The sequence below is a fragment of the Rhea americana genome, unplaced genomic scaffold (assembly GCF_003343005.1).
Source record: "Rhea americana isolate MKP2758 unplaced genomic scaffold, rheAme1 scaffold_34, whole genome shotgun sequence".
NCBI lineage: Eukaryota > Metazoa > Chordata > Aves > Rheiformes > Rheidae > Rhea > Rhea americana.
In genome coordinates this window covers 1,606,435-1,632,971 of record NW_028186468.1, presented here as the reverse complement: position 1 = coordinate 1,632,971, position 26,537 = coordinate 1,606,435, and the positions used below count along the sequence as shown (strand labels likewise).

At 39.4% G+C, this 26,537-nt stretch overlaps 1 protein-coding gene across 3 annotated transcripts in view; it reads right to left on the bottom strand.

Annotated features, from left to right (window-relative positions):
- ACSL1 (acyl-CoA synthetase long chain family member 1) overlaps positions 1–26,537 on the bottom strand; it is a 43,467-nt gene that overhangs the window by 1,655 nt on the left and 15,275 nt on the right. For all 3 annotated transcript variants that reach the window (XM_085311362.1, XM_085311363.1, XM_085311365.1), the window contains 18 exons: positions 25,820–25,934; positions 25,322–25,386; positions 23,973–24,074; positions 18,584–18,683; positions 18,253–18,431; positions 15,785–15,817; positions 15,558–15,609; positions 14,772–14,845; positions 13,048–13,125; positions 10,825–10,959; positions 9,055–9,189; positions 8,022–8,117; positions 7,092–7,164; positions 6,344–6,432; positions 1,701–1,817; positions 937–1,080; positions 345–446; positions 190–261 (listed from right to left, as the gene is read on the bottom strand). In XM_085311362.1, the coding sequence (XP_085167488.1) occupies positions 190–261; positions 345–446; positions 937–1,080; positions 1,701–1,817; positions 6,344–6,432; positions 7,092–7,164; positions 8,022–8,117; positions 9,055–9,189; positions 10,825–10,959; positions 13,048–13,125; positions 14,772–14,845; positions 15,558–15,609; positions 15,785–15,817; positions 18,253–18,431; positions 18,584–18,683; positions 23,973–24,074; positions 25,322–25,386; positions 25,820–25,934 (1,761 nt within the window). The remainder of the gene's footprint in view (positions 1–189; positions 262–344; positions 447–936; positions 1,081–1,700; positions 1,818–6,343; positions 6,433–7,091; positions 7,165–8,021; positions 8,118–9,054; positions 9,190–10,824; positions 10,960–13,047; positions 13,126–14,771; positions 14,846–15,557; positions 15,610–15,784; positions 15,818–18,252; positions 18,432–18,583; positions 18,684–23,972; positions 24,075–25,321; positions 25,387–25,819; positions 25,935–26,537) is intronic.

Sequence of the window (26,537 nt, the reverse complement as noted above, 5' to 3'; positions counted from 1 at the left end):
CAAGCTACACCCCTTTGAAAAGGTAAGGCTAAACAGGGGTGGGGGCACAATTCTCAGACATCATAACAAAAGCCCATCACTTAAAATTCCCATATGCTAATTAAAACCAGTTATGGAAGAGTTTTATTATATTGTTATACTGTTTTGAAACACTAACAAGAACAGAACACTATTCTCTAAACATCTTACCTGTTCAAATGACTTCAAACCAGATTCTTTTCCAATCCTCACCATGTCTTCCAGAATGAGGTTTTTGAGGTCCTGTGGATACAGGAAGACAATACATTGTAGCTATTCTGCATCAACTTTTTAAATATTTAACTATTTAGTCAGATATGACCCACCTTGTTTTTGCATAGCTCTTCGTATGAGCCTTCAAATCCCCTTTTCTTGGCCCAAGTGTGAAAAGCCTCTGGATCAGGTACCACAATAGCTATTAAGAAGGCCTAAAAAGAAATATTTTGTCAAGCCTGGTTTTCTGCTGTTTTTATTTTTAAAAATAAACTTGGGTTCCTGTCCACTTTTTACTAGTCACTTCAAAGGCAGTTCTTATCCTGCTGTAGAATCAGGAGCTTTCTACTGCTTAAACACAGAAGTTCAGTTCAAAACAAGTTTAAGTGTCTTAAACACAAGCTTAAGAGCTGTTTCAATTTACACTTATAAGAAAGTGAACATCRTGTTATTTGAGTTTCCCCACATGCTGTTAGTTTTGATCATTAATGACTCTGTAAATGGCTAARTTAATCTAGCTCCACCACTCAGTCTGAAACCAAATCCTGAAACATGTAACTAGTGGTATTCAGACTGGATTCAGAGCCAGAGTGTGTAACAGTAAGAAATTGCAATCCCATGAAAGTTCAGGATGGGGAAGAGGAAAGGAAGGCTTTTCGCAGTTTTCTTGCGCTCATTTTTTAAAATTATCTGAAAAATGCTTACCTGCAGGCTCTCTCCATGGACAAACACCTGAGCAAGTGGTTCACTTCTCAGATACACATTTTCTATTTTCTCTGGTGCTATGTACTCTCCCTGGGCTAGTTTAAATATGTGTTTTTTCCGGTCAATGATCTTCAGTGTACCGTTCTGTTGACAGAAATAATTTCTGCTCAGAAGAGGCACTTCACACGGTAACCAGTCTATACAGGCTAAGCACTCTGTGGTAAGTCATGTAATGCACCAAAAATAAGACATATGAGTAAGAGTTTGCTTTTACATATTTCTACTTCAGAGACTATTGTGCAAGATTTGTGAGTCTTTAACAGACCAGAAGTGTTACTGCTTAAATTCTGGCTAAATAGTAACTTAAATCCATATGGGGGAGGGGGGGCAGCAAGTAGAAAGAGCATTAGCAGTACCTACTCTGAGTCTCTCCCTAGTTTAGGTTAGGTAGGTACAGGGTCAGATGTGTCCAGTGCCCATTTTCTTCTTGCATTAGTTTTACAGGGCTCTGGCTCTAGTATTTTACTTTATTACATAATTTAACTTGTATGAATAGTGCAAAAGATCAAGACAGTTTCATATGCAACAGTATTAGTTTTAAGTAATATCTTCCTCCTAAATTGATTTGTACCTTACTCTAAGTTAGGCTTTAACAAGTGAAATTACATATTTGGTATTAAGTTAGGCTTTAACAAGTGAAATTACATATTTGGTATTAATTAGCACTAATAACTACACAAGTAGATTTCAGTTACTCAACTTACAGGTAACCACTTTCCAATATCTCCTGTATGGAGCCAGCCATCCTTGTCTAGAGCTTCTGCTGTTTTTTCTGGATCTTTCAAATAACCATGAAATACATTTGGCCCTTTCACGCACACCTGGAACAACATTTTGTTAGTTTATGCTACTATGAAGGGAAGTTCRTGTTCACTGTTTGCAAGGAATCTCAATCTTTCATTTGATCACTAAAAAGCAAAAAAAAATGCAGTTTATGCATTAATACAGAAACCTTTGTTTGTATGTCAAGACCTAATATTTTCATTAGTACAATAAAACAAATGGAAGCAGTTCTCTCCCAGGCTAGTAGCAGTGTTGCTACTTGCTATTTTAATAATCTGCATTTGCCAAGCCATTAATATCTGAAAAAATTCTGCTGGTATCCAAAAATACTACCCCTCACAGTTTCAGAATATTTGACTTTGGCAAGCAGCAGGGGCTTTGAGAAGCTAGCTATGAAAAACCTGTAGATCAAAATCCCTTGTTTGTTATCYAAAAGTAAAATAACATAGTTAATCTCTTTAGGCTTAGAACAYTCAAAACTTCAGTTGAAAAAATAAKCTAGAATTCCTTTCAGTTGAAAGTTGTCAGGATTTGTATATCAAGTAAAAACTTTAAGACCAACTTTTCTATATTTAACTTGATGCAGGGAGATTAAAAAACACAAATAATGTGCTTACAAGAAAGAAAAGGACCAACAACAACCAGAAAGTCAAAGGTATAGAGGTTTAAGAGATGCAAGAGAATCAGTTCAGACCCAACAAGCAGTTAAGTATGTCAATGAAATAAGAGAATGTGAAAGTAAAGCAACCAATCAGGAAGATAAGTAGAGCCTGAAGAATCCAGAAGCAGTCTGAGATCTATTTTCTTCTCAGTATAATATTCAAGGTTGTCAAGGTGTTTCTTTTTTGAGGGTTTCTTATTCTGTTATTTAAGGACCAACAGAACAGAATACCTGCTGGAGACCAAGACAGAGACCAAGACACAGACAGGCAAGATAAACAAGATGGAAGCAAACYGCAGAGATCCAACACACAACTGTTGAGGACCAGATGCCTGAAAATTCTGAAAGCTCCACACAAGATCACTCAAAAAAAACCACCAAAAGATTTAACAGTTGTATCAGTTAGAGTTTAGCATACTTGTATAATAGGCAATAAACAGTGGTGTAAGCAATGCTACCAAGACTCTTGAATAAGCCTGTAAGAATGAGGGGAAAGTGAAGCTTTAAGCTTCAGCCAAATGGGTAAATATCAATAAGGACTGATAAATTACTAAGCCAATTATTAGTCCAGGAGAATAGTGCAGTTATAAAGTTAGCAAAGAACTAATTAATCTTTAAACRCTATTATCAATTCTGAGACCAGACAAGAATAACATTTAAAGTTCAAAAGCCAACTCTTGAGAAACTCACCCTAAGTATTTTCACTATGTGCTTTGGCATAAAGTACAGATGTGRTACTGAATAGTTTGTTAGAATGTAAGACCCCAAAGATGTAATCAATACAAGGGAGATCAGAATATTAGTGAGATTCTAGTGACCTTGCAGAGACAGTACCAAGCTAGTTATAAAGGCAAAGTCATGCTTTACAAACTAATAGTTGTTTCCACTATAAAACAGAGCTTATCTGGAAAGGAAAGAGCAAAGGAAAATTCTAGCCATTTCAGTCAAAGGACTGATCCAGTGTTTTAACTTTTTCCAGAGCTCCTACAATCACAGGATGACAGTAGGAGACAGCTCTTTCCAAGAGACAGCAGAATAAATGGCAGCAGTAACACCTCATCTTCATATGAAATTCCACTTATCCATGTTCAAGAAGGATACATTTGTAACTGGCAAGAGTTACAAGAAAGGCCACCAGAACTGAGGAGACTGAAAGCCTGTTTTCAAAAAGGAGGACCAAAAACTGCATTTAATCCAGCTGAAGAGACAGGAGGAAGCAGATATATTTTAGGCAAAGGATAATGAGAGTTTACAGCTATAGGCTTCAGTGCTGTGAAATACATTAAAAGACTTGGTGAAGTTAGGACTGAATGGCTGAGATATGACATGTGATAATTTAAGGATTAGTTATTCAAATCCAAAGCAGCTCTTAATTCAGCAAACTTTCACAGTAACTGTAAGGAAACCTTAAAGTTCTCATTTAAGTTAGTTAACTATTTCTGATTATAATGATATATATTCAGTTCCTCTAACAGACCAAACTTAAAAGTATGTTTGAAATATAGCAACACACACCCATGAAGACTAAAGACAGGGTCATATGCAAGGCTGGGAGGAATGTAGACCTTCACYTGCAGCCAGCCAGCCTCCCACCTCCATTCTTAAGTTCTTCAGTACAAAATAGTTCTGGGACTTCAAAGCCCAATGATTTTTTTTTTTTGGGGGGGGGGGCAGGGGAAGAACAGAAATAAGAGGGGAAGGGTGTCTCTGGTCTCAAACAAGTCATGACATCCCCTCCTCTTCCCCAGCCTCAAAAAAAAAGCATTGTACATTTTGTACATTGCTGGCAGTAACAAGTTAGGTACTTGCTTAATGTACTTTATCTATCATCCAAAGGGCTCTCAAAGGCTACAAAAGACAATTACTTTGCTTTCAGGGCTTGAAACAACCATAAATAGAAGTCTGTTCAAAGTCTGTATACAAAGTGGTTTATAGCTATACTTGGACAGAATATTTAAAAAGATCATATAGCATTACATACAGAGCTGGATTCTCACAGTGCAGACTAACACGTAAGTGTTCATTTTGTGCAGAAGCATCTTTGGCAGTTGCCACAAGCAAATGGCTACCTTCATCTCCAAGCATATGGAGGAAAGAAGGTGATCAGGAGTAGCCAGCATGGATTCACCAAGGGGAAATCATGCTTAACCCATCTGCTAGCCTTCTATGATGGAATGACTGGCTGGGTAGATGAGGGGAGAGCAGTGGATGTTGTCTACCTGGACTTCAGCAAGGCTTGACACTGTCTCCCATAACATCCTCYTAGACAAGCTCAGAAAGYGTGGGTTAGACCAGTGGACAGTGAGGTGGATTGAGAACTGGCTGAAAGGCAGAGCTCAGAGGGTCGTCATCRGTGGCGTGGAGTCTAGCTGGAGGCCTGTAACTAGCTGTGTCCCCCAGGGGCCAGTCTTGTTCAATTTATTCATCAGTGACCAAGATGAAAGGACAGAGTGCCTCCTCAGCAGCTTTGCTGATGATACCAAACYGAGAAGCAGCTGATACCCCAGAAGGCTGTGCTGCCATTCAGAGAGACCTGGACAGGCTGGAGAGCTGGGCAGAGATAAACCTCCTGAGGTTCAACAAGGGCAAGTGCAGGGTTCTGCACCAATACAGGCAAGGGACTGACCTACTGGAAAGCAGCTCTGCAGAGAAGGACCTGGAAATGWTGTCCGCCAAGTCAACCATGAGCCAATGTGCCCTTGTATCCTGGGGTGCATTAGGAAGAGTGTTGTCAGCAGGTCAAGAGAGATGATCCTGCCCCTTTACTCAGTCCTGGTGAGGCCTCATCAAGTCCTGCGTCCAGTTCTGGGCTCCCCAGGACAAGAGAGACATGAAGCTACTCGGGGGGAGTCCAGTGTAGAGCTATGAAGATATCAGAGGGCTGGAGCACCTGCCCTGAGGAACAGCTGAGAGCTGGGCCTCTTCAGCCTAGCAAACACTGAGGGGGGATCTTATCAATGTCTGTAAGTAGCTGAATGCAGGGTGTCAAGGGGATGGTGACAAACTCTTTTCAGTGAYGTCAAGCAACAGGAAGAGACAACAGGCACAAACTGAAACACAGGCAGTTCCACCTGCATGAGGAGGAATTTCTTCCCTGTGAGAGTGACAGAGCACTGGCACAGACTGCCCAGAGAGGCTGGGGAGTCTCCTCTGCAGATATTCAAAACCCACCTGAACACAATCCTGTCTAACATGCTCCAGGTRACCCTGCTTGACAGGGGGTTGGACTAAATGATCTCCAGWGGTTCCTTCCAACCTCAACCATCCTGCAATTCTATGATTCTTGGCAGTTTCACCATTTAGCTCAGATTCAGCCATTTTAAAGGTACCTCACCCTACCCCATGATGCATGCTTACACATCACAAGCTGGATAGCAAGCTCATGCATCAGTTGTTCTATAGCACCTGGAGAGGTGGGAAGGGAGGTCTGCTAGTGTTTACTGAAGTACACAGGCAAGAGGACACAGCTAGCTTCTCTGCCAAATTGAGGATTCTAGCCCCCTGCTACACCATGACCTGTTCACTACTTTCAACTGCTTTCTTTCCTTCTGCTACACTGATTTCTGGAAGATAGAAAAGTGTAGATTTAAGTAAATACAGTGTATGATATGGTAAACTGCACAGAGCTGAAGACAAAGATTCTTTCCAGTCTTGCTGGAGTGGTTTACACAAATACAATTTTTCACCCTCTGCCCCAAACATAGAAGTTTAGTCAGAGTAATGTATGGCTAAATCAAGTCTGTAATTAGCAGTCTGCTTTACTTCCATGAGTTGCCTACATGCAAGACAGGAGTCAGGGACTGTTGGCTGCTGGCCAGTTTTACTGAATTCAGTGACTTGTTTCATAAATCTTGAAGGCTTTTTAGTTCAAGCAGCTTGTATTAGCCTTTAGAAATCACTCACCTCACCCTCTCCTTTGACAGCCAAGTAATTCATTTCTTCTACATCAACAAGCTTTATGATATTGCATGGCATTGGTGCTCCAACATGACCTATTAAAGAGGCAAACAAAACCTCAGTAAGTTTTTGGCCAGGTCCTTATATCAATAACTATCTACACATTTAAATTATCCAAGAGAAGGAATACCAGTTCCTGATAAAAAATAAAGCTACTGTATTTGTATATTAAGTATTGAAATATATAAATCCTCAGATATCCCTAGAATATTATCAATCTCTGAACCATGTATTCAGGCTCTTTTTGCTGTTATGATCCTCCCTCTTTTGACATACTTCAGTAGCAAAAATCTCAATATAACTTCAAATACTGGGATTATTTCAGGTAAGGAGCTAGGGATAACAGCTAGAAAAAACTTAGACTGCTCAGACACCAGGCTTCCTCTAATCATTTTAGGTTTCCAAAGCTTTATTTATACACAGCAGATCCCCATTCTCCAAGAATCCCATCAGCTTGGTACTATGACCTCCTCTCTTCTACCTCCCTTTTCAACTTACAAGGACAAAATCCACTAACACTTTGGATTGTTTAATGCTCCTAGCTATTTAGAGGTAGGGACATCAAAAGATCTCTAAGCTTTTCATAGCTTCTGAGTAAAAACACTATATTATGCATTATGATAGGTATAAGAACACTAAATATGTGACCAGCATCCTGAAGTTTCACAGACATGCAGACCATTAGACACCATACCTGCTGTCCAGTCACCAGGTAGTGACAGTGAGCATCCAGCTGTGCATTCAGTCTGTCCATAACCTTCATAGAACTAGGAAGTGAAGGCAAAAGGTTTCAATTTGTTAAAATAAAAGAAAAATCAAATATTTTACTTTTTTCTAGTCAGGTTTAAATTTGAATTTAGCATAACTCTCAGCATCTTCTAAAAAAAAAGAATACCACCATATTATTAAAATACAAAGTTTCAAGTGCTATTATTCCACCTCCAGTTCTGATACTTACTTAACATTTCACTCCAGTTCACATAATACACACTACACCTACACAGACTAAAATAGAAACCAATGTGGAGAATTCAACAGGAAGAAACTAAGAATAGGAGAACATAACTACTAGCAGCAGCAGGTTTGTGCAAGATAGTCAGGAATGGAATCCTATATCCCATCACAGCTCTGCTGTTATTATATACAGGATGCGTATACAAAACTCACTGCTACAACAGCATAGAAGTGAAAAACTTGAAGTCATAGCAGCCCTGTATATTTTAAAGTTGCAAAGAGTGTTTTAATAAGCCTCAAGGATTAGGAATATTACAATACATTTGTTCCATCCTGTGCAAAGATTTGATATTTTTAACCTCAAAAAGCATACACTCTGAAGAGGTTCTTTGGTAGGAGTAAATGCAGTTTATGCAAGAACATTAAAGTTCACAGCAGCCCAAAAAAAAGTCTTTCCCTTAAGACAGTTCAGCTAGTTACTTCAGTAACAAGAGTCTCAGGGGACGAAGAGATGAACTCTGAAGGAATTTGGTTTGTAAGTATGAGCTTGTATAGCCTCCAAAGAGAATGCTAAAAATAGTTATGTAATTAGACCACTAGAAATGCCTCTAACAAAGCTTGAATTAGTTACTAGAACCTGTATGTTTTGGATTAAAGCCAGGAAACTCACCTGACAGCCAAGAGCTGTTCTTAGAAAGGTCAGTACACTCGCAGATACAGGTGCTGCTCCTGTGACCATCAGCCTTACTTTTCCTCCCAGACTTGCCTACAACAGACACAAGATACTGCAGACACCAAAAGCATTTTAGAGAGAGGTTTCCAGAGTCTTCCCTCCCACTCTCAGCCACTGCTCACCTACAAGTGCCACCCAAAACTGCTAAAGGTTAAGAGTATCCTATAGCAACTTGTCTTTCTTGGAGGGTTTACTCTCATAGCAGCTGGAAAAAGTCATATCTCAAATATGCAGTACCTGCAAATGCTGTCTGTGTCATCACTACACTAAGGACTCAGCCAGAAGTCTAGAGAGCATACATCATGGCCCCAGAGCAACAGGTAGGTATTTAGAGCAGCCATACTGTAAACCCATCTTACATCTACTTCTCATACATCCTGAACACTATGAAGTCAGCCACATGRGTATGTTGCACAACCAAAGTTAAGAGCTGTAACAGTGAATACTAGGTTAATACTAGGCTTACTTACAGTCTACCAACAGTTGGGAGGCTATAGGGAAACAAGTGGCACTAAGCAACACTTAGCTTTCTTCTTTTAGAAAGACAGTATTTGCTTTTGAGGGGATAAGAAGGAAGAACCAGACTGTTTCAGAATATCTTCCCTATTACAATTAACAGATTATTAAAACAGAAGACTGAAAGATGAAGGTGGAAACAAGACTGAGCTTTATTCTGAATGGCCAGGCAGTCTTTAATCATAGGGATGCAAGTGCACACCATGTTATAACCACTCATATCAGATTCAGCTACTGCTAACTAACGCCTAAAAATTAAGTAGATAGGATCTATATGGTGATGCTTCACACTTACTATTAAAATTACATGCTACTCTGCTCTTTTGTACCATAAAAGTATGTATATTTGGAGGTCTGTTCCCAGAATAATCAGCATTAACAAGTAAAGCCATCCCTCTTCCAGTATCTGTAAGAAAAGGTCATAGTAGGCAAGCACAGACACTTTCATGCATACCTGTATTTTGTGGAAGATGAACTTATCCCAGAAACTATTATTTCTTATTATACCGCTTCTGAGTTCTGCTTCTTTCCTCCTTGAAGCAAAATCCAATATCCACCTCTTTAGTGATGTATTTGCCTGTCCAAAAATCTATTAAGAAAAATGATCTTGCATTAGAAGACTCAGACTACCATTTCCTTTTTCTTACTGTAGCATGCATAAAGACTCAGTGAGACACAGGTAAATTACATATTTACTGGTAAACTGCTTAATTCTGGAGGGAAATGCTTGCAGATTTGGATTTTGTCCTCAACCTCAGTTCAAAACCTGTCCACTAAAAAACAGTTTAACTGGTTCTCACTTCTCATCCAGCTGTGTATTGCTTTTGGTGTATTGTTTATTCATTAAAGCAGAAATGGACATCTGCTTGTTTTGCTATTCCAGCTTGATTTAAACTCRAGTTCAGCATAACCAGCATCTTCTAAAGAACATTCCACCACAATATGAAAATAGGCACACTATTTAAGAAATAGAAAATAATCAGGGTTTTCCAAGGAGATGCAGATCCATTCAGAAATTTCAAACAGATCTGTCTAGCATATAAGCTTGCTTTTCAAGTCACTTCTGAAAGACTCCTTATCATCACTCCCAGAAAGCTACAGAGCAGACTGGAAGACAGACCAGATTGGCATATTGACTTTAAGACAGACCCAGTAGCTTTCTTCAGCATTACTGGGGTCCCTACCTCAATTTCCTACTTTTGAGCTACACATGCCAGGTTATTGCAAGGCTGAGTAGGGTTCAATTTGTGCCATAARTGTGAAAGCCCCATGGCACCAGAAACAGCAAGAGAACATGAGGAAAGAAGACAGTCCCACCAGTTCCATTCTACAGCTCCAATACAGAATGCCTGAGCAGAACAGTGGGTAAGTTTTAAGCCCTACAAATCAGCAGGCAGGTCTCAGGATTTTTGTCCCCTCCAAATGGATCAGGATCATACTTTTTGTTCTGGGGCCAAACAGAACAAGCACTATACTACTTGCCATTTCAAAACACTTCCAGCAGGCAAGTCCTTGCCTGAGCCTTGCCTCTAGCCTCACAGTCAGGACACTCCTGGCTAATGTGGCACAGGACATGTCTGCTATTTCTCTAGCAATCAAAAGAACATTAGTTGTATCCTCCAACTTCTCTGGCCATGTCCTAATATTAGTCAGTCATCCATATGAGTAATTTAAAAATCTTAAAAGTTTTTAAAAAATTTGTTTTGTTGGCCCAGCTCAGGCAAACAGCAAGTACAGCCAAGAATGGGGCTGCTGACACACCTTCCCCCCCTCACTCCTGACTGGCTGGTCTAGGTCTCCCTGTTAGATATGCTGGTTCTTGTGTAGGAAATTTGTACACATCCATGCAACCACAGGCAAACACCTGACTTGGGTCTGAAAATTCTATTCCATGAGTCAGATGCTAAAAATGTGGCATGTGAACACTAAGCATCATGCTCATGTTGTAGACTGGACATAAATAGCTTGCTCAGAGCAAAGCATTAAGTCATTAATAAAGCTGGACAAAACCCAAGTTTCCTTGTCAGTTCTGTACACTAGTATTTGCTGCCTGGAAGTGCTTTAATACAACTAAATACTTCCTGTATTCAGTCCTGTCTAGAAAGGGAGACAGCAGTTTGTTAGCATGTCAGCTGAACATCCCAGAGCACAGCTACTTCTACCATGTCAGCATAGACTTCAAAAAGATCTTAAAATCCTGCCTAGTTCATACCTTTAGACTTACCTTGTCAAACATTCTGTTCAACAGTCTTGGTACTACAGGAAACACAGTTGGCTGCAGTGTTTTTAGGTCATCCATAAGCAGTCTGATATCCCCTTGAAAGAATCCTATCCGAGCTCCATGACACAGAATCACACACTGTTAGAAATAAGGAGAATACCTGTGAAAAATCTAGGTGTAATTTATGCTAGCTATATCTGTGTACAGCAGCCTTAAGCAGGGTGGACTGTGCAGGGTCCACTTTAAATCCTCACAGCCTCTGGACAAGTTCTACAGGAATTGCAGACTACATACAAAATGGGACAGGAAAGCTCAAGTAGCAAGACATGCCTGTTGTATACAGACCAAGGACTTTGATATAATGAGATACTGTACAAAACCCTTTATCTGGAAAGGCAGCTGGCCAAATAAGGCCATGCCYGTGACCTAGAGGTAGCAAAGATCAAAAAATAAGATCTCCATTTTAAAAATCCATTAAACAAGCTTATTAAAATATCATAACTTTGTTCTCTGCTATAYACACCACGTGTTAAGTCAGCACATGCTATGTGCTGGTCCAACAGGAATTTCAGTTTTCCTTCCTGTCTTACAACAGGATTGACATAAGCAAAGGATTTGCTGTTAAGCGATCAAGATGCTCTTTGGGGGATTCTAGCAAAAAGAGCCAATGCTTATTTCTGCATCACTTCAGACTTACACCCAAGGAAGGAAGGCAGGCTTAATCCTGCAGTGCTTCATATTCTTTCTAGGATCTTCCCCCACCCCAGTATCCATAGTACACTCCAGATTTTCTATTTTCTTCATATTTTAATTATTCTTCAATAACATCCCTACTCTTATTGCAATTCTCTATCTCTACCCATTTTTTCTTCCTCTTCCCCCATAACCCCTCTTCATTTCCTGCTGTTCATTGTTATGCTTTCCACACATGAGACTTGCTAAAGACTCACTTTTCCTCTCCACCCATGCTTTGTCACCATCTGCTAAAAGGGAGTCCAAATGGAGCAAACAGCAACTATCTTTACTAGGTGGGAATGCACACGGCCTCTCATTTTCTTTGACCCTCTAACTTCCTCAGGAAGCAGAGATCAGAGACCACCAGCTTTGCAACACTATCAAGGGACAGGCTTTAAAAACAGTTTCTTATAGACTGTGTTCATACCCATCCCACAAAGAATATTTTCTCATTTCTAGAGGCTGAAAACTTTTTACTTAGCTACCTTAGCTGTTGTCTAAAAACAGAGCTTGTACCTTCTGATGCAAAACAAGTCAGTAAAACAGACACTGAAGCATAACTGGTGCCCAGGTTACCAGGAGAAACAGTGCTGAAAGGGCAACTGTGTACCTCAGTCAAGTTGCACCTACTCCCAGTCTTCATAATAGATATGTACATGTGTGCACACATGTAAATGAAAAATACACAGGCACACATTGACCTAGCCATTTCAGCAGAAAGCTCAGGATTRACTGAAGTCACAGGACTCAACTTCTGGCTCCACATGTCTTTACACACTTGCATGAAGACTTCCCCCTTCAACAGCTGGGATACATCCACATACATGATTTCATTAATGTTTCTCACTTAAAGAACTTCAAGCCCATAATTAAGACTGCCATTACTAAGACAGCCCAGAGGTTTCTTATCCTCCAAAATGGAGCCCCAAGTTTTGCCAAATGGTAAAACAAACTATCCAAGAGTCCTCAAAGTCCAGCATTTAATGCTATTACAAGCTTTTTTTTTTTAGGGAGGGATTACACCACAGACAGAAAGTCCTAGTCCACTGAAACAATCTTTTTATTGAAGTCTCTTGGAAGCAATGGCAAGTTTAACTATTTTAAAATTTGTTTTGTGCATGTGAGCAGGATGCCACATTAGTCTGCAACAGAGCATATTGTATAAGAATAACAAGACAAATTTAATATTGCACCAGTTCTATTGGGGAATTTCTAGGTAGTTTAAGTGTGCTGAGGGATTTTCCCACATTCTAGTAAATCAATTTTAAATTAACTMCAGCTCTAAGGTTAAGGCTTAAATRTAAGTATGAAAGAGTTGTCTATTAATCACTGCTTAAAGGATATTGTTTTCCTGAACCTTACCTCAACCAACCTTTCAAACATGTGTGCAAGAGGCAAAAAAGAATAGTGTGTATCACTGGGATTCAAGAGACATGCATTCTGCAAGAAAAAATAAGTTTCAATAGTTCTGTAGAACAAACTGATGCCTACCTCAACAATTCTTTCAAACATATGGGCCAAGGGCAGGAATGATATCAGAAYGTCTTCAGAGGAAGGCATGAATGCTYTCTGAAAGTGAGTATTCAGCAAAAGAGAATTAACAAGAATTAAGTGTTGTTAGTTAAATAATGCATAGTCAGATATCTCAGCTCTTCAGTTCTGTCTGTAACAAAGACATTTCTTTCATCAAGATTACATGTGTCACTGCTGTAAACAAACATGACAAACTAATTTTAGAGCTGAGTAGCATATTCATTCAGCTTATTGCAACTTATCATTTGTATGATTAGGAGTAGAAACAGTTTGAGAGAAGCCACAAAATTCCATTAGAGACATTGTGAAAAGAGAAATTAAAACAGTTCATCTTAGGAGTACAATATTACTGTCTAGATCATCCTAGGTCAGAAAGTTCATTTGTCTGGTTTGCTGTAAGAGTTATTCTGTAAGGTTTATAGCAAAAGCATCTTATGCAATCTAACCCCAAGAACAGTTGCTTAATTTGATTCCACACAGAGTACTTGGCAAAATAAATATGGTTGTATTTTTAAGTGCATCTKGTTGTTTGATCTTAGAATTGTCTTCATAGCTAGGCTGCAAATGAACTTTAGTACAGTCTTTTAGTTTACAGTAGGCTACTAAGTATAGATACATGGAGTTGTTTCACATATGTATTATTAACCCCTGAAATACTGTAAAGTACTTGCATGAATAATAYCTCCCTGCCTTTAACATAGAACACCAGCCTATGTATACTCTGATACAGAGCTTGCATTGCTGGCAAACACTATGACTTTGTGGCAGAATATAATGCATATTCCCATCAGAATTTTTGCAACATCAAACCAAATCTTAGACATGACAGAATGAGACCCTGCTTTCCTCTATATATTCCTGGACTACCACACTTAGAGGCTGCACCTTGGAACTGGGGGAGCAAACAGTGCTCTGCCATAGTTACCCCTCCAGGCAGCATCACAACACCTAGAGCTGAAGCCAAGGTGCTATTTTTGGCTAAGCAAAGTGTACTTCAGTAGCAGTGGAATTACTTTATTCTAGCCATTTTCCATACTGTTCAACATTAGAGGAATGGTCTGATTGTTACCTCACTGTCCAGCTTTAGGCACATCCACATAGCCCAAGCAGTACTGTATTACAAGTTCCCATGTTGCACCAGAGAGTGATTGTCMTGCAGCAATACCGGCTTGGGTAGAAGCAAACAAGAGCACCCCCCCTCCCCCCACAAAAAAACCCACACATACAGCCAGTAGATCCACACTGATCTGAATACAGCACTGCACTCCCATGAAGCTGCATCTTTTCTGACCCAGAATGAGTTGCATTCAAGAAAAAGTAGGAGAGTTCCAACTTGAATAARCTAGTAAGATTATGCAGTCAAATCTAATCAAACTTAGAGCTTTTGAGCTTTACACACTCTTGCATGTGAAGGCATCAAAAACCAAAAAAACAAAATGAACATCCATCTCAGATTTAACATGAGTTACTACGCTCACATATCCTCCAAAGCAGAAGAGGGCCTCAAATGCTGACTTCAGAACTAGTACTGACAGTACTYGCTGTCAAGTTTCATATTCACTTGGATCCTACTGTGTTAAGACCAGAGTTAGGTGTAGAAACATTGAAATCTTCCTAAAATGCTTCCCTTCATATTAACTTCATATATGGTACAAATCCACGGTGTTAACCTTGTAGTTTACCTCTGTAGCTTTCACAAAAGCTGAAACATTGCTGACTATATTTTGATGAGTAATCATAGCTCCTTTGGGGTTTCCTGAGGAAAAAGCACATCAGGATGAAACAGTAAGATTTAAGAYCTTTTAAGTTATTAAGCAGAGGTAAGACTAAACAAATAGCATTTCAGTCAATCAACAAGTCCCTTCTCAGATAAGAATACTCCTCTTTGTGTATTAAAGAGAATTGGCTAATACATTTGCAAAAAGTTAGCTTGAAATAGTTAAAGTATAGGTGTGTTGAAGTCCTCATATTACTGAGGAGACCAAATACTTAAACAGTCATCTCTTGGATAAACTTCTGTTATCCAAAATTCCTCTGTAAAAGATTTAGATAGATGGATCTTCAAAGAGTTAAAGAAAACTGTCAATATTGCTCTCTTCTCAACACTCCCCCCAGGTGCTGGATCGTGTCACACACTTGAAATTTGATTCTCATCCAGGCACTTGTCTTTCCTTTTGGTCCYACAGAAAGTTGCATAGTGCATAAGAGCCAAGAAATAGATCCTGCTCTTTTTACTATAAGAGATTACAACAAGGATCCTGTATCATATTTCAAACTTTCCTTTCTTTAATAATGGAAATACAGGTTCAGTACCTATTTCTAAGCCCAAAAATGTAACCTCCCCCCTTCCAAGGTATTGCAACTCTACTGATCAAATGAAGGAGGGAAAAACACTCAGAGGGAGCCTTGCCATAAAACGTTTCCCTGCTGCTAGGATAGTAAGTTCAGCATAGCGTAATGAAGTGTACCTGTTGTTCCACTGGTGAAACAGATGACTGCTAGATCTTCTGGCTTTGGAGGCTATGAAAAGTTAAGAAAATATTAGTACGATTAAGATATCCAGGAAAAACCTCTTTCCTTGCTAAAACACTAGTGTTACCCTGAGCTATGGAAGACAGGTAAGTTTGCTAGTTTGATCTACAGAATGCTACCCAGTTCAGTCAGATTAAACCAAATGAACTAGTTTCATACTTACCATAGGTTTTTGCCTGTGTACTCTTCCCAGCTCCTACAAAAGGGGGAGGAAGGAAAAATAGTTTAGACATGAAAGTACTACSTTTTGCTTTAAATTTACCAGATAATTTGTTGATAAAACATTATAGTGTTGATATTTAGACTATTAAGGCACTTTAACCACAGAAGTGTTRAAGGCTTTAAAGCAAGTTTTTAAAACATGCGAAAGAACAGATGAACTAGTATGTTCTACAAACATAGAAGTGATAACTAATCACACACATGTATACATTTTTTCCACCCCAAGTCATTTATAAGAGAAGTTCAAGGTTAAGCAGCATCATGACAAGTCATAACATGTAGAAGACACATGCCACTGAGTCACTGAAGCAATACAAAGCAATACTCATCTTAGTAGGCACCTCACATTTACATCACTGCTTGTGAAGATGACTAAAGCTTCTGGTGAAGGGTCATTGGTGGTCTGTACTCCTTTTGCACCGAGAACTAAAGAGTATAAAATTCTCTTCCTCCAAACCTCCTTACCATTATTTAGGCCAGATCACTAAGGATGCCACAGATACTCAGACAGAGGGGAATAGATACCAAATATATCCTTTTATCAGTAGAGGACATTAAGGAGAAGGATTTGAAATCTTAAAACTCAGTATTAAATGAGCATAAAGGCTTCAAGTCTAAACTTGTTATTTTCATGCCTGTTTAGTATTAGAAGCATAAGTTCCTAAATATTGTAAGATGGACCTTTTGTTAAGTATAGGTTTGGAAGCACCCTTCGAGGGCAGATTCATCACTTCATCATTGCCTTCACATTYTAAGTACATAAAGACAACTATGTATTCATTTATTAGCCCTAGCCTAACTTTGGTTTGGCTATCTTCAGCTACATCAAAGTTYAGGCAGGGGTAGGGAGTAAACATCAGGAAAAGTTAGCATTCCCTTGCCTAAAAGTTCACCTTTTTGACATTATGCCATTGCAGAAGAGTTTGCCCATATGACAACATCACTCTGTTGAAACAGCATCCGCATTGTTGTTTCACTCAGTACTTCTCTATACCTTGTTTTAACCAAGATCCACTGTTTACTGAATATATAGCAGAGACTTCTACCCACTTCTGTTGATCTCCTAAGGGAGAACTTGCATCTCTTCCTATATAACAGCTATTTATTCACAACTACACAGCTCTAAGTAGTTATACCACATACAGACAGTTATCAAAAAAGCTTAGGGCATCTGGGAGATGCCCAGGAGGACAGGTCAAATAACCTATAAAGCATAGATGAACAAAAAGTTCAAGCCAGAAATCCGGAAAACAAAGTACTTAGATTAGAATGACTATTCTAGTTTAAGCTCCTAAACAGCTCAGAGGTGCTTTTCAGGAGCAACTGAAAGTCCCCAGCCTTTAAAAATAGGTAATAAGAATTCTTCCTGCTCACTGAAACTAACAAATACTTAAGCTTTTCTTTTTTGGCCTGACTCATTTGAGATTTAGACAAGGGGCTCTTAGAACTATTATTGTGGTCATCCAAACATCAAGTATTGAAGTTACAATAGTATAATTAAGTCAGGACTACAAYGTGCTTCTGAAAAATGTCTAAGCATTTAACTTAGAAACATTAAACACTCTGGGTTTGTTTTTCTGTAGCTAGAAAGATCCAGAAGAAAGTATCTTCCTGTGCCAGAAAAGTTAAACTTGAAGCAGCAAGTCAGTTTGACCAAAACTGCAGAAGTTTGGTATGCTCAGTCTTTTTYCAACTTTAATCCAACCCTCTTCCTAGTCTAATATAGCACTTTAAATCACATTCTGTATGACTTCTCTAGTTCCATTTTAAACTGGCAGTCTTGCTGACACAGGTCAACTAAGACGCAGTTAACTGGCTTTTAAAAAGACATGCTAGCAATTTTTTCTCTTTACCAGAGGGTGGCTCTATTAACACAAGAACTTGAAAACAACTTGAATAAAGAAGTTCAATGAAATTTAGCAATTTATGCCAGTTAGATGCACCTGCAGAATTCAAGCATGACTTTCTGGATATGCTAAAGTCTCAGTGAGCCAAGTCTTAACAAGAATTCAAGTTGGAACCAGACTATTTCACAATAAAAGTGTATTTCATTTGTTTGCAGTTTCATTTCTGAAGAAATGAAACTGCAACAAGAGATCCTTGCAGACAAGATCATGACRAACATAAGTTCTTAAATATTAAGCAGCTAGGCAAGGCAGTTTCTGCTTCCAAAACCTAAAAAATCACATTCCCTTAAAATACCCACAAGCTAGTCTTGGAAAGATTAATATACAAAGTGTTTTTKGGAGAAAGAGTAGATTCAGTGCACAAGGCAATACACTATTTTTCACTAAAAACCAAAACCTATAAAGATTCTTCCTATCTCTTCAGGAAGTCCTGAAACCTGTCCAGTAAATTTGTCYACAGGCAAAGGAGATGAAAGCAACAAAGCAGGTTAAGTCTACTTACCTCAAATTCTCTCATGCTGAAGAGTTCCACCCCACACTTTTTGCCACGTTCTACCAGATCTATGCCAAAAGGCTCCATGATAACAATGGTGTTGAGGACTGGAGTTTCCCCCTTTTCCACACTGGTTAGCAGAAGCTTGGCCTTGTCAGGTTTGTCACAGAAAACCAATGACAAGTCAGCTGATTAAGGAGAACAATATGACAATTTGAGTTTAGACCAGATCCACACTTCAGGAATTGTTACTAGAAGACTCTTCTGAGGAAGGCTACAGATGTCCTTTGTCAGCTCTGCCATCATACATGCAGTTGCAAAGCTACTGAAAACATCCTACCTTTGTTCACAATGTAAGTAATTGCTTCAGTTCCTAGTGTGTCATAGAGTGGCACCACCACCATGGAGAATGCATAGCATCCCTGTTCAATGATAACCCACTGCAAAGTAAGAGAAGAGATACAAGTTACTATGTGTCTACTGCACACTTCYAAGAATAACTTGTTAGGATTATGACATGGAAGCTATTAGAGCAGAACTCATTTGGACAAGGCTTAAAGCATGGATATAACAATAATTTAGCCTTCTGATGGAATGACTGGCTGGGTAGGTGAGGGGAGAGCAGTGGACATTGTGTACCTTGACTTCAGCAASGCTTTYGACACTGTCTCCCACAACATCCTCCTAGAAAAGCTCAGGAAGTGTGCGTTAGACMAGTGGMCMGTGAGGTGRATTGAGAACTGGCTGAAAGGCAGAGCYCAGAGGGTCATCATCAGTGGCATGAGTCTAGTTGGAGGCCTGTGGCTAGTGGCATCCCCCAGGGCTCAGTACTGGGTCCCACCCTGTTCAGCTTCTTCATCAATGACCTGGATGAGGGGACAGAGTGCCTCCTCAGCAAGTTTGCTGATGATACCAAGCTGGGAGGAGCAGCTGACACACCTGAGGGCTGTGCTGCCATTCAGAGACCTGAACAGGCAGGAGAGTTGAGCAGAGAGGAACCTGATGAGATTCAACAAGGGCAAGTGCAGAGTCTTGCACCTAGGCAGGAATAACCCTATACACTGGTACAAGCTGGGGGCTGAYCTTSTGGAAAGCAGCTCTGCAGAGAAGGACCTGGGAGTGCTKGTGGATGACAAGCTGAYCATGASCCAGCAATGTGCCCTTGTGGCCAAGAAAGGCCAACGGTATCCTGGGTTGCATTAGGAAGAGTGTTGCCAGCAGGTCRAGGGAGGTGATCCTGCCCCTTTACTCAGCCCTGGGGAGGCCTCATCAAGTCCTGCATCCAGTTCTGGGCTCCCCAGGACAAGAGCGACATGGAGCTACTGGAGAGAGTCCACCATAGGGTACAAAGATGATCAGAGAGCTGGAGAATCTGCCCTATGAGGAACAGCTGCGAGAGCTGGGCCTCTTCAGCCTGGGAAAGAGAAGACAGAGGGGATCTTATCAATGTGGATAAGTACCTGAAGGGAGAGTGTCAAGGGGACAGGGACAAACTCTTGTCCTATCACACGGGACAACTGGAAAGAGGCAATGGGCAGAAACTGAAGCACAGGCAGTTCCGCCTGACCGTGAGGGGGAATTTCTTCCCTGTGAGAGTGACGGAGCACTGGACCAGGTTGCCCAGAGAGGTTGTGGAGTCTCCTTCTCTGGAGAGATTCAAGGCCTGCCTGGATGCAACCCTGTCTAACATGCTCTAGGTGACCCTGCTGAGCAGGGAGGATGGACTAGATGATCTCCAAAGGTCCCTTCCAACCTTACTGATTCTATGACAATTTGTTTACAATGAAGAGCTACTAAGTATCTGCATGAGAAAAAAAGTACCCATGAAGTCCCATTCAAGACCTATTAAATCCAGTAAAACTCAACTGTCCCTAACACAGGATACATAAGTACTTTAAACAAATTGACATATACAATCTCTTAATTTTCCTGTCAACAGAAAGATTGAGTACTTTGCTGCTGTTTCATGTTTTCAGGTTTTTAGGTAAGGCTCCACAGCCTTGGATACTCCATAGTACCACAGGATAAAGGATACATACGTGAAGTTTCTATATACACTCTATTCTTGGCTCTGTATTAACTTCCTCTCATTCGATGGCCAGACATACAGCAGTTAGTGTAGGAGCCACAGGAGTTCCTTGAAAAGCCAGATCAGAGTGTTTTTCAGTGTCTGTCACCACTAACCATACACTTTTAGAGAAGTCTGAAGATGCAGTTGTATGTGCACCACTTCTATGAAAAAAATGACACCCATCCCTGCAAGCAGCATTAGAAGGACTTGCCTGCTAACAAGTGTGGTACTCTGTAAACATAAGATGTGCATGTAATGCAAGCTGGTGATGCAAGCCTGATTTTATCCAAGCACTGTTCAGTTAAGATAGTCGTGGAACTTTTCTGTATAGTAGTTAAAGGTCTGTACACAGCTGGCTACACCAAAATAAAGGTATGCATAGGACTCAAGAGGTGAGAGACTGGACACAAAGAGGCCAACGAAGCTCAACAATTCAAATTTTCCTGCTTGAAGGGCAAAAATTCTCAGACATAGTACCTTTAGGCAGTTCCTGTTAACTGAACAGAACACCACRCACCTTTAAGTTCATTGAACTTATGACTCAGCAAGGATTGCAGTAAGGGTGTTGGCTTTCTCCCCTTCTCCCAGTCTGTACTCAGTCAAACTTCAGTGTTTTTGCAGGACACTGGCCAATTACTTCACTGGCATGTGGTGCTAGTTATTCCACATGTCATCTAGCGTAGAAGCTAGATTAACAAAGTTGCTAAGCCTCATTTTAATAGAGTGTTTATGAAAGGCAAGTTTCCCAAGTTTTTCTGTACTGGTTGAGATTGCCAAAAATCATTGAGTTTGACTTTTACACCCTAAGTTGTATAATAATTCCCCAAAAGAACATCTCTTATAAAGCTGGCACAGTGACAGCTACCAGTTAACCAGTTTCATGTAGACAATACTTACCAGCAAGTCTAAGCAGGAACACCTACATCAGCCATGGTAGGAATTACCAAATATTTTTACCTAGATAGCATCCACCTGTCCATTTAACAAGAGGGAGATGGCTGCATAGGTGTTCAGTAGCCTGACATCTAGTAGCTAACAGGATACCTGTTACAGCAGACATCAGTGGCAGCACACAGTGGCAGAGCTTTCCACTCTCCAGTAACTTGTACTCCACAATTCAACACAAGCATCTTCACTTTTCTAGACTATCAAGACATTTTTCTTCCATTCAAGCTCCAAAAGTTAACAGTATTTAAGAACAAATAGTAAATCTCAACATTTGAGCTCTCCCTCTCAAGTCCAAGCAAGTACCTAGTAATATACAAATGGGCTGAAAGTTTTAATTTGATCTTTAAAGTGACTCATCTTCTGAGAAGAGAAACTACACTTAGCTGTCCAGGTTTTCAATCCAAAACAAATTCCTTGCTTGTAGAAGGGATCATCTGTTTTCTAGTTACCCAAACTGAAAAGTCATTATTTATAAAATCAAGTTTTTTGGACGAACATTTAAGCAAGCAACATACTAGGGTTTTCCCCTTTAGGGGTTTTCCCCCCTGTAGCTCTTCCCTGAACTGACAAATGGGAGTCACATCAYACAGAAATCTTCACACACTAACTCCTGTCTGGATTAGTGATTATGTTATGGTTGTGACAAACACCARTCCAGTTATTTTTGACAGGGAAAACCCCAGACTTAAGATTGCTGGCTTAACCAAGTCATTCCAGCTTGTTACTGAACCAGATCAAAGCCTGCTACAGCCACACAACTCAGACACATTATGCCTGTGATCCACGAGCAGACCACACCACAATGCTCTCCTTCAGCAAAATCCACTTAACCCAAGAATCAAAGATCAAGTCTTCTGGGTCTTTTTCCTAGATTCATTTTTTGACAGCAGCCAATTAGTTTCTCTTTATATCCAAAGGTCTACAGACCAACAGTGTAACCTGGCAGAAAATTAACATCTAGTCCCTTTCTTTTTCACTCCAGTTCATATTGTTACAGCACAGGACACAACTGAAGAGTCTGATGCCTTGTAATTAACAGCTTCCTTGTTGGAGACATCTCAGCCTTTTTATAGCAGAAATAACTGTAGCTGTTAGAATTGGAACACTAGAGGGAAAAATCCAAGGAGACTATTGCAGATTTAAGAACCTGGAAAAAACATTTTCTTCATCCATACCAGGCTAGGAATACAGGGTTTTGGTGTCAGTTGGTGGGGCGGAAAGGGGGAGGGGAAAAAAATGGAGCAATGCAAAGGAGACTGGCCGTATCACTTGTCACACAGTTTGTATTTAAATGTCAGCAAGAAAGAGATGATGAAAAACTGAAATCAAGAGATTGAGATCTAACAGAGATCCAAACTATCATCCAACACTGGGACACTGATACAGCATTTAAACCATATGAACATTGTAAGTGACTCTAGATGAAAGACTAACTAGATTCTGTTAAGAGGSAAGTTTCATTTAAAATGTAATGTAAGAGTCATTCTCCTATATTAAAATGCAAGTTTGGATTAGAAGTAGTTTAATGAAGGTAGGACCAATTCAAATTCTTAAGCATCTAAACACAGCTTAGAGAAATTCAATCCTACTAAATAAATTTCATAAGCAATCCAGAGAATAGAAACACTTGCTCAAAAGTAGTACAAGCTATTGAGTAATTAACATTCACCAAGAACAGCTGTTGAGTCAAGACAGAGAAACATTAGCTGATAATCTAGACCTCCCCATAGTTATTGAAAGTTCACAACATGATTTTGCTTTGTCATATGTTGCTGAATTATGCCACTTAGTCTTTTCTGGGTCTTAGTTCTATTGCCACCGAAAATCCAAGATTAKGGGGGGGGGGGGAGGAGGGAGAACTGACAATGAAGGCAAAAATTGAAAACTTCTTGAAAGTTAACTATCATCTTCAACCACCTTCTATTTGTCTTAGTATTTGATCATCAAGTTTTATTTTAATTTATTTTTTGATGTGTTTAAACATTCTTGTAAGTTAACATTATTGGTAACTGCCACTTAGTTACTGGACACACACACACACACACCATACACTCTTCAGGAAGAGGTACCCAGGACTTGTTTCCACTGCAAAAAAAGGATCCCCAACTGGTAAGTTGGGCATTACAAAGAGGCTGTTAGGAAACAAAAAGTGCTGCTCTATAGCCTAATAATACAGCTACAAACTCTGGATACATCACAGCACAGTTTCTGTGCAATGAGTTTATTTTGAAGGAAAGATTCTATGAAATCATAAAAGAATCTTCATGTTTGTGCTTGTTAAGCAAGGACTCTGAACCAATTTCAATCATTAAATATGCCATAAGTGTGGACTACAGTCAAATACCATGGTAGCTTCCTATTAGACACAACCATTCTATAAACTGGGAAGGGGAAGAGAAAAGTTGTTTTCAATTCCTTGATTCTCTTATTATTCTGCATGCAGCCCTGGGTAAGAAAAAACACCCACAACATCCTCTCCCCCTTCACCCCCACAACACTAACTGCTGTGTCAATTGTCAGTTTTGGTTCTTAGCTAAAGATGCCATGGGGATGGCTCAAGGGCCTACAAGATTGGCCATCAGCTTTCTCCTAACCTCAAGTATGTTTGTTACTAGGGAAGCTTGGTACACTGCCAAAAAGCAATAGGTTTAAAAGAAAAGCCACTTCAATAGCAGCTAGATCAGTATACAAATTCCCTCCTGTAAGTTACCTCGGGTCTGTTCTGTGCAAAGATTCCTATATATTGGACTTGAGATGGTTTGAAGCCTCGGTGAAGTAATGCTGAGCCCACATACTCTGCTCTGTCTAAAGCCTGAAAATCAAATAAAAAAGAAAAGTTAACRGCAAGTTCATCAGTACCCACCACTTGATTTTTAAACACCTTAAATCTCACAAAAATTCTCCCCTCCAAAAAACCCAAAGAACCCACTATAATAATTGATACGAAGTAGATAAGTTAACTACATTATTTTGGTGTCCTCCAGGACTTCAATCAACACTGCAATGCCATTACACTGCACTGATTTTGTATAAATGCTTGCTCTCAATATGCAGCAGAAGAGATTCCTAATCCAATTGAACTTGAAAGTCTAAGTCTGTATTTGAACCTGACAAGCACAGAAAAGGCTATTTTGTTGCATTTACAGTAAATCTCACATGATCCTGGAATGCTTCAACTTTATATTTCTGTTCAACAACTGTAAATGCTACATGTCATGTTTCTGCATCATTCTTCAGGAAAGCACTGAACTTCTAGTACCTGTGAGAAAACAGGTGTTCCCAAGAAAGACCTCTTTAAGAAGTAGTGGAATAATAAGGAAGCAAAACCCAGTTAGTTCTATAAACAATGATTCTGGAAGGCAATTGTCCAGTTTCTCTTTCTATACAGCACATGATCTGAATTAGTTTTGTTCGGTTTTTTTAAAAAGTCAAAGAGCTTTATTAAAGAAAGGTTGCATCTAACAAATGCCCAGCAGAGTCACCTTGAAAAAAGTGAGTTCTGCGTTGTACAAGAGGTGTTTAAAGACCCTACCTGTACATACTAGGCAAGGCTTACACAAGTTTGAAGGCATCAACTAAGTCAGAAATTAACTGAAAGTATACAGCTGTTAAAAACAATTTGCATAAAGATCTATTTTTAGTGAACATGAAGAGGTTATAGGGTGTTTGTAGTTGGGCTTTTAAACTATACTACTACCATTCAGTAGTTGTATTTCCATCAGTATGGAGATAMGGACAAAAAGCACAAATAACCTATGTAGACAGATGAGTTTTACAAAAGGAAGAGTCCTCAAAAACAAGCAACCACAGTAAGAGCAGTTTGAGCCCCAACTCCAAATACCACTTCAAAATTGAAGTCTGATTTGCACACTTTAAGGTTGTTCTTTTAAAGCATTCTAATAGGAACTAGAATTTTTAACAATATGTCAACATAATAAAAACAGCTTAAGATACTACTTTAAAACAGCTACAAATAATTAAGACATATCACATCACTGGATGTTGTATCAATGGTCACAGTAAGTAGAAAGTTAACACTAAGTTAGAGAGATTACTTACCTCTTTATAGGAGATCCACTCATATGGCTGGTTTGGCTTTCTAAAACCCAAACAGGGACCATTGTCTACAAATGACAATTAAAAGTTACTCAGGATATAAGTCTGCTTTCTCTGCTCTGCTTTCTCTGYTCTGATGCCAAGCTAACTACATTCTCACCAGTGTTAAGCCAATAGCCCGTAAATTCTTTACAAATAGTTTAGCTTCTGAAAGTGTCTGCAAGGAGGAGTGGGAAAGAAAAGAGGGAGAAAGGAGTAGCAACAGGAAGGAAGCAAGGGAAGGACATGGAGGCAGCCAGGTTTCATTTAGAATATGGAGTATAGCACAGACTTCACTCACACCCCTGCTTCACAATAGGCCACAGTTACACTCGCCTTCAAGAAAAGCCCACACTCAATGTTATCTTATTGCTAGGTAGACATCACATCCCCCAACTGCATTTCAAGAGTCCATACCTTTAGTTTTTAARCAAATTGTGAAAAATTCATCTTTAAACTTACTTGATACATGCAGACCCCTTTGGAAGATATCATAAACTGTTCTCACATCATCGTAGTAGTAAATCAGCAGTTCATCGCTGTTAAGGAGAGAGGACCTTCGAGCATGCTCACCACCCTACATAAAATACAGAGTTTAGATATATCTGTTAAAGATGAACAGGAAATTACTGAAGTAAGCATGCAAAGAAAGAAAAAAAACATTTTGAAATATTGCATTATGAGCCTTAGGAAATTACTTTAAAGATCTTTGGTTTGTTTCACCATAGGAGAGAAAAAACCCTGCAAGGTTTTTACCATGTATGTCCTGGAAAAAACAGGGCAGAGTTGCTCCTTAAATTTCTAAAGCCTATCAGTCAAAAACCTTGTCCTCAGCTACATATGATGGCATAGATCAAGCCCAATGACTGCATAATGCTCTTGGACACTCCTTACTAGATACAGGATCTTTTAACTCAAGAAATGTTTTAATCCATTATTGCAGTACCTAGCATAGTTCCATAAAGTTTTTSAAATCCCTTCACCCTCAGTCAGGACCTTCTCTAGATATAAAGAGAGAATCTACCTACTCTTCTTTTTTCAAATTAAAATTATAACACATCACTTTTTGAAACTTTGATTTGAAACAGTTGACTAATTTTGTGGACACAAGAATATGTTCAGTGAAATATTCTGTACTAGATAAAAATCCAGTCATTTAAAGTTTCATCTTTTTAAAAGA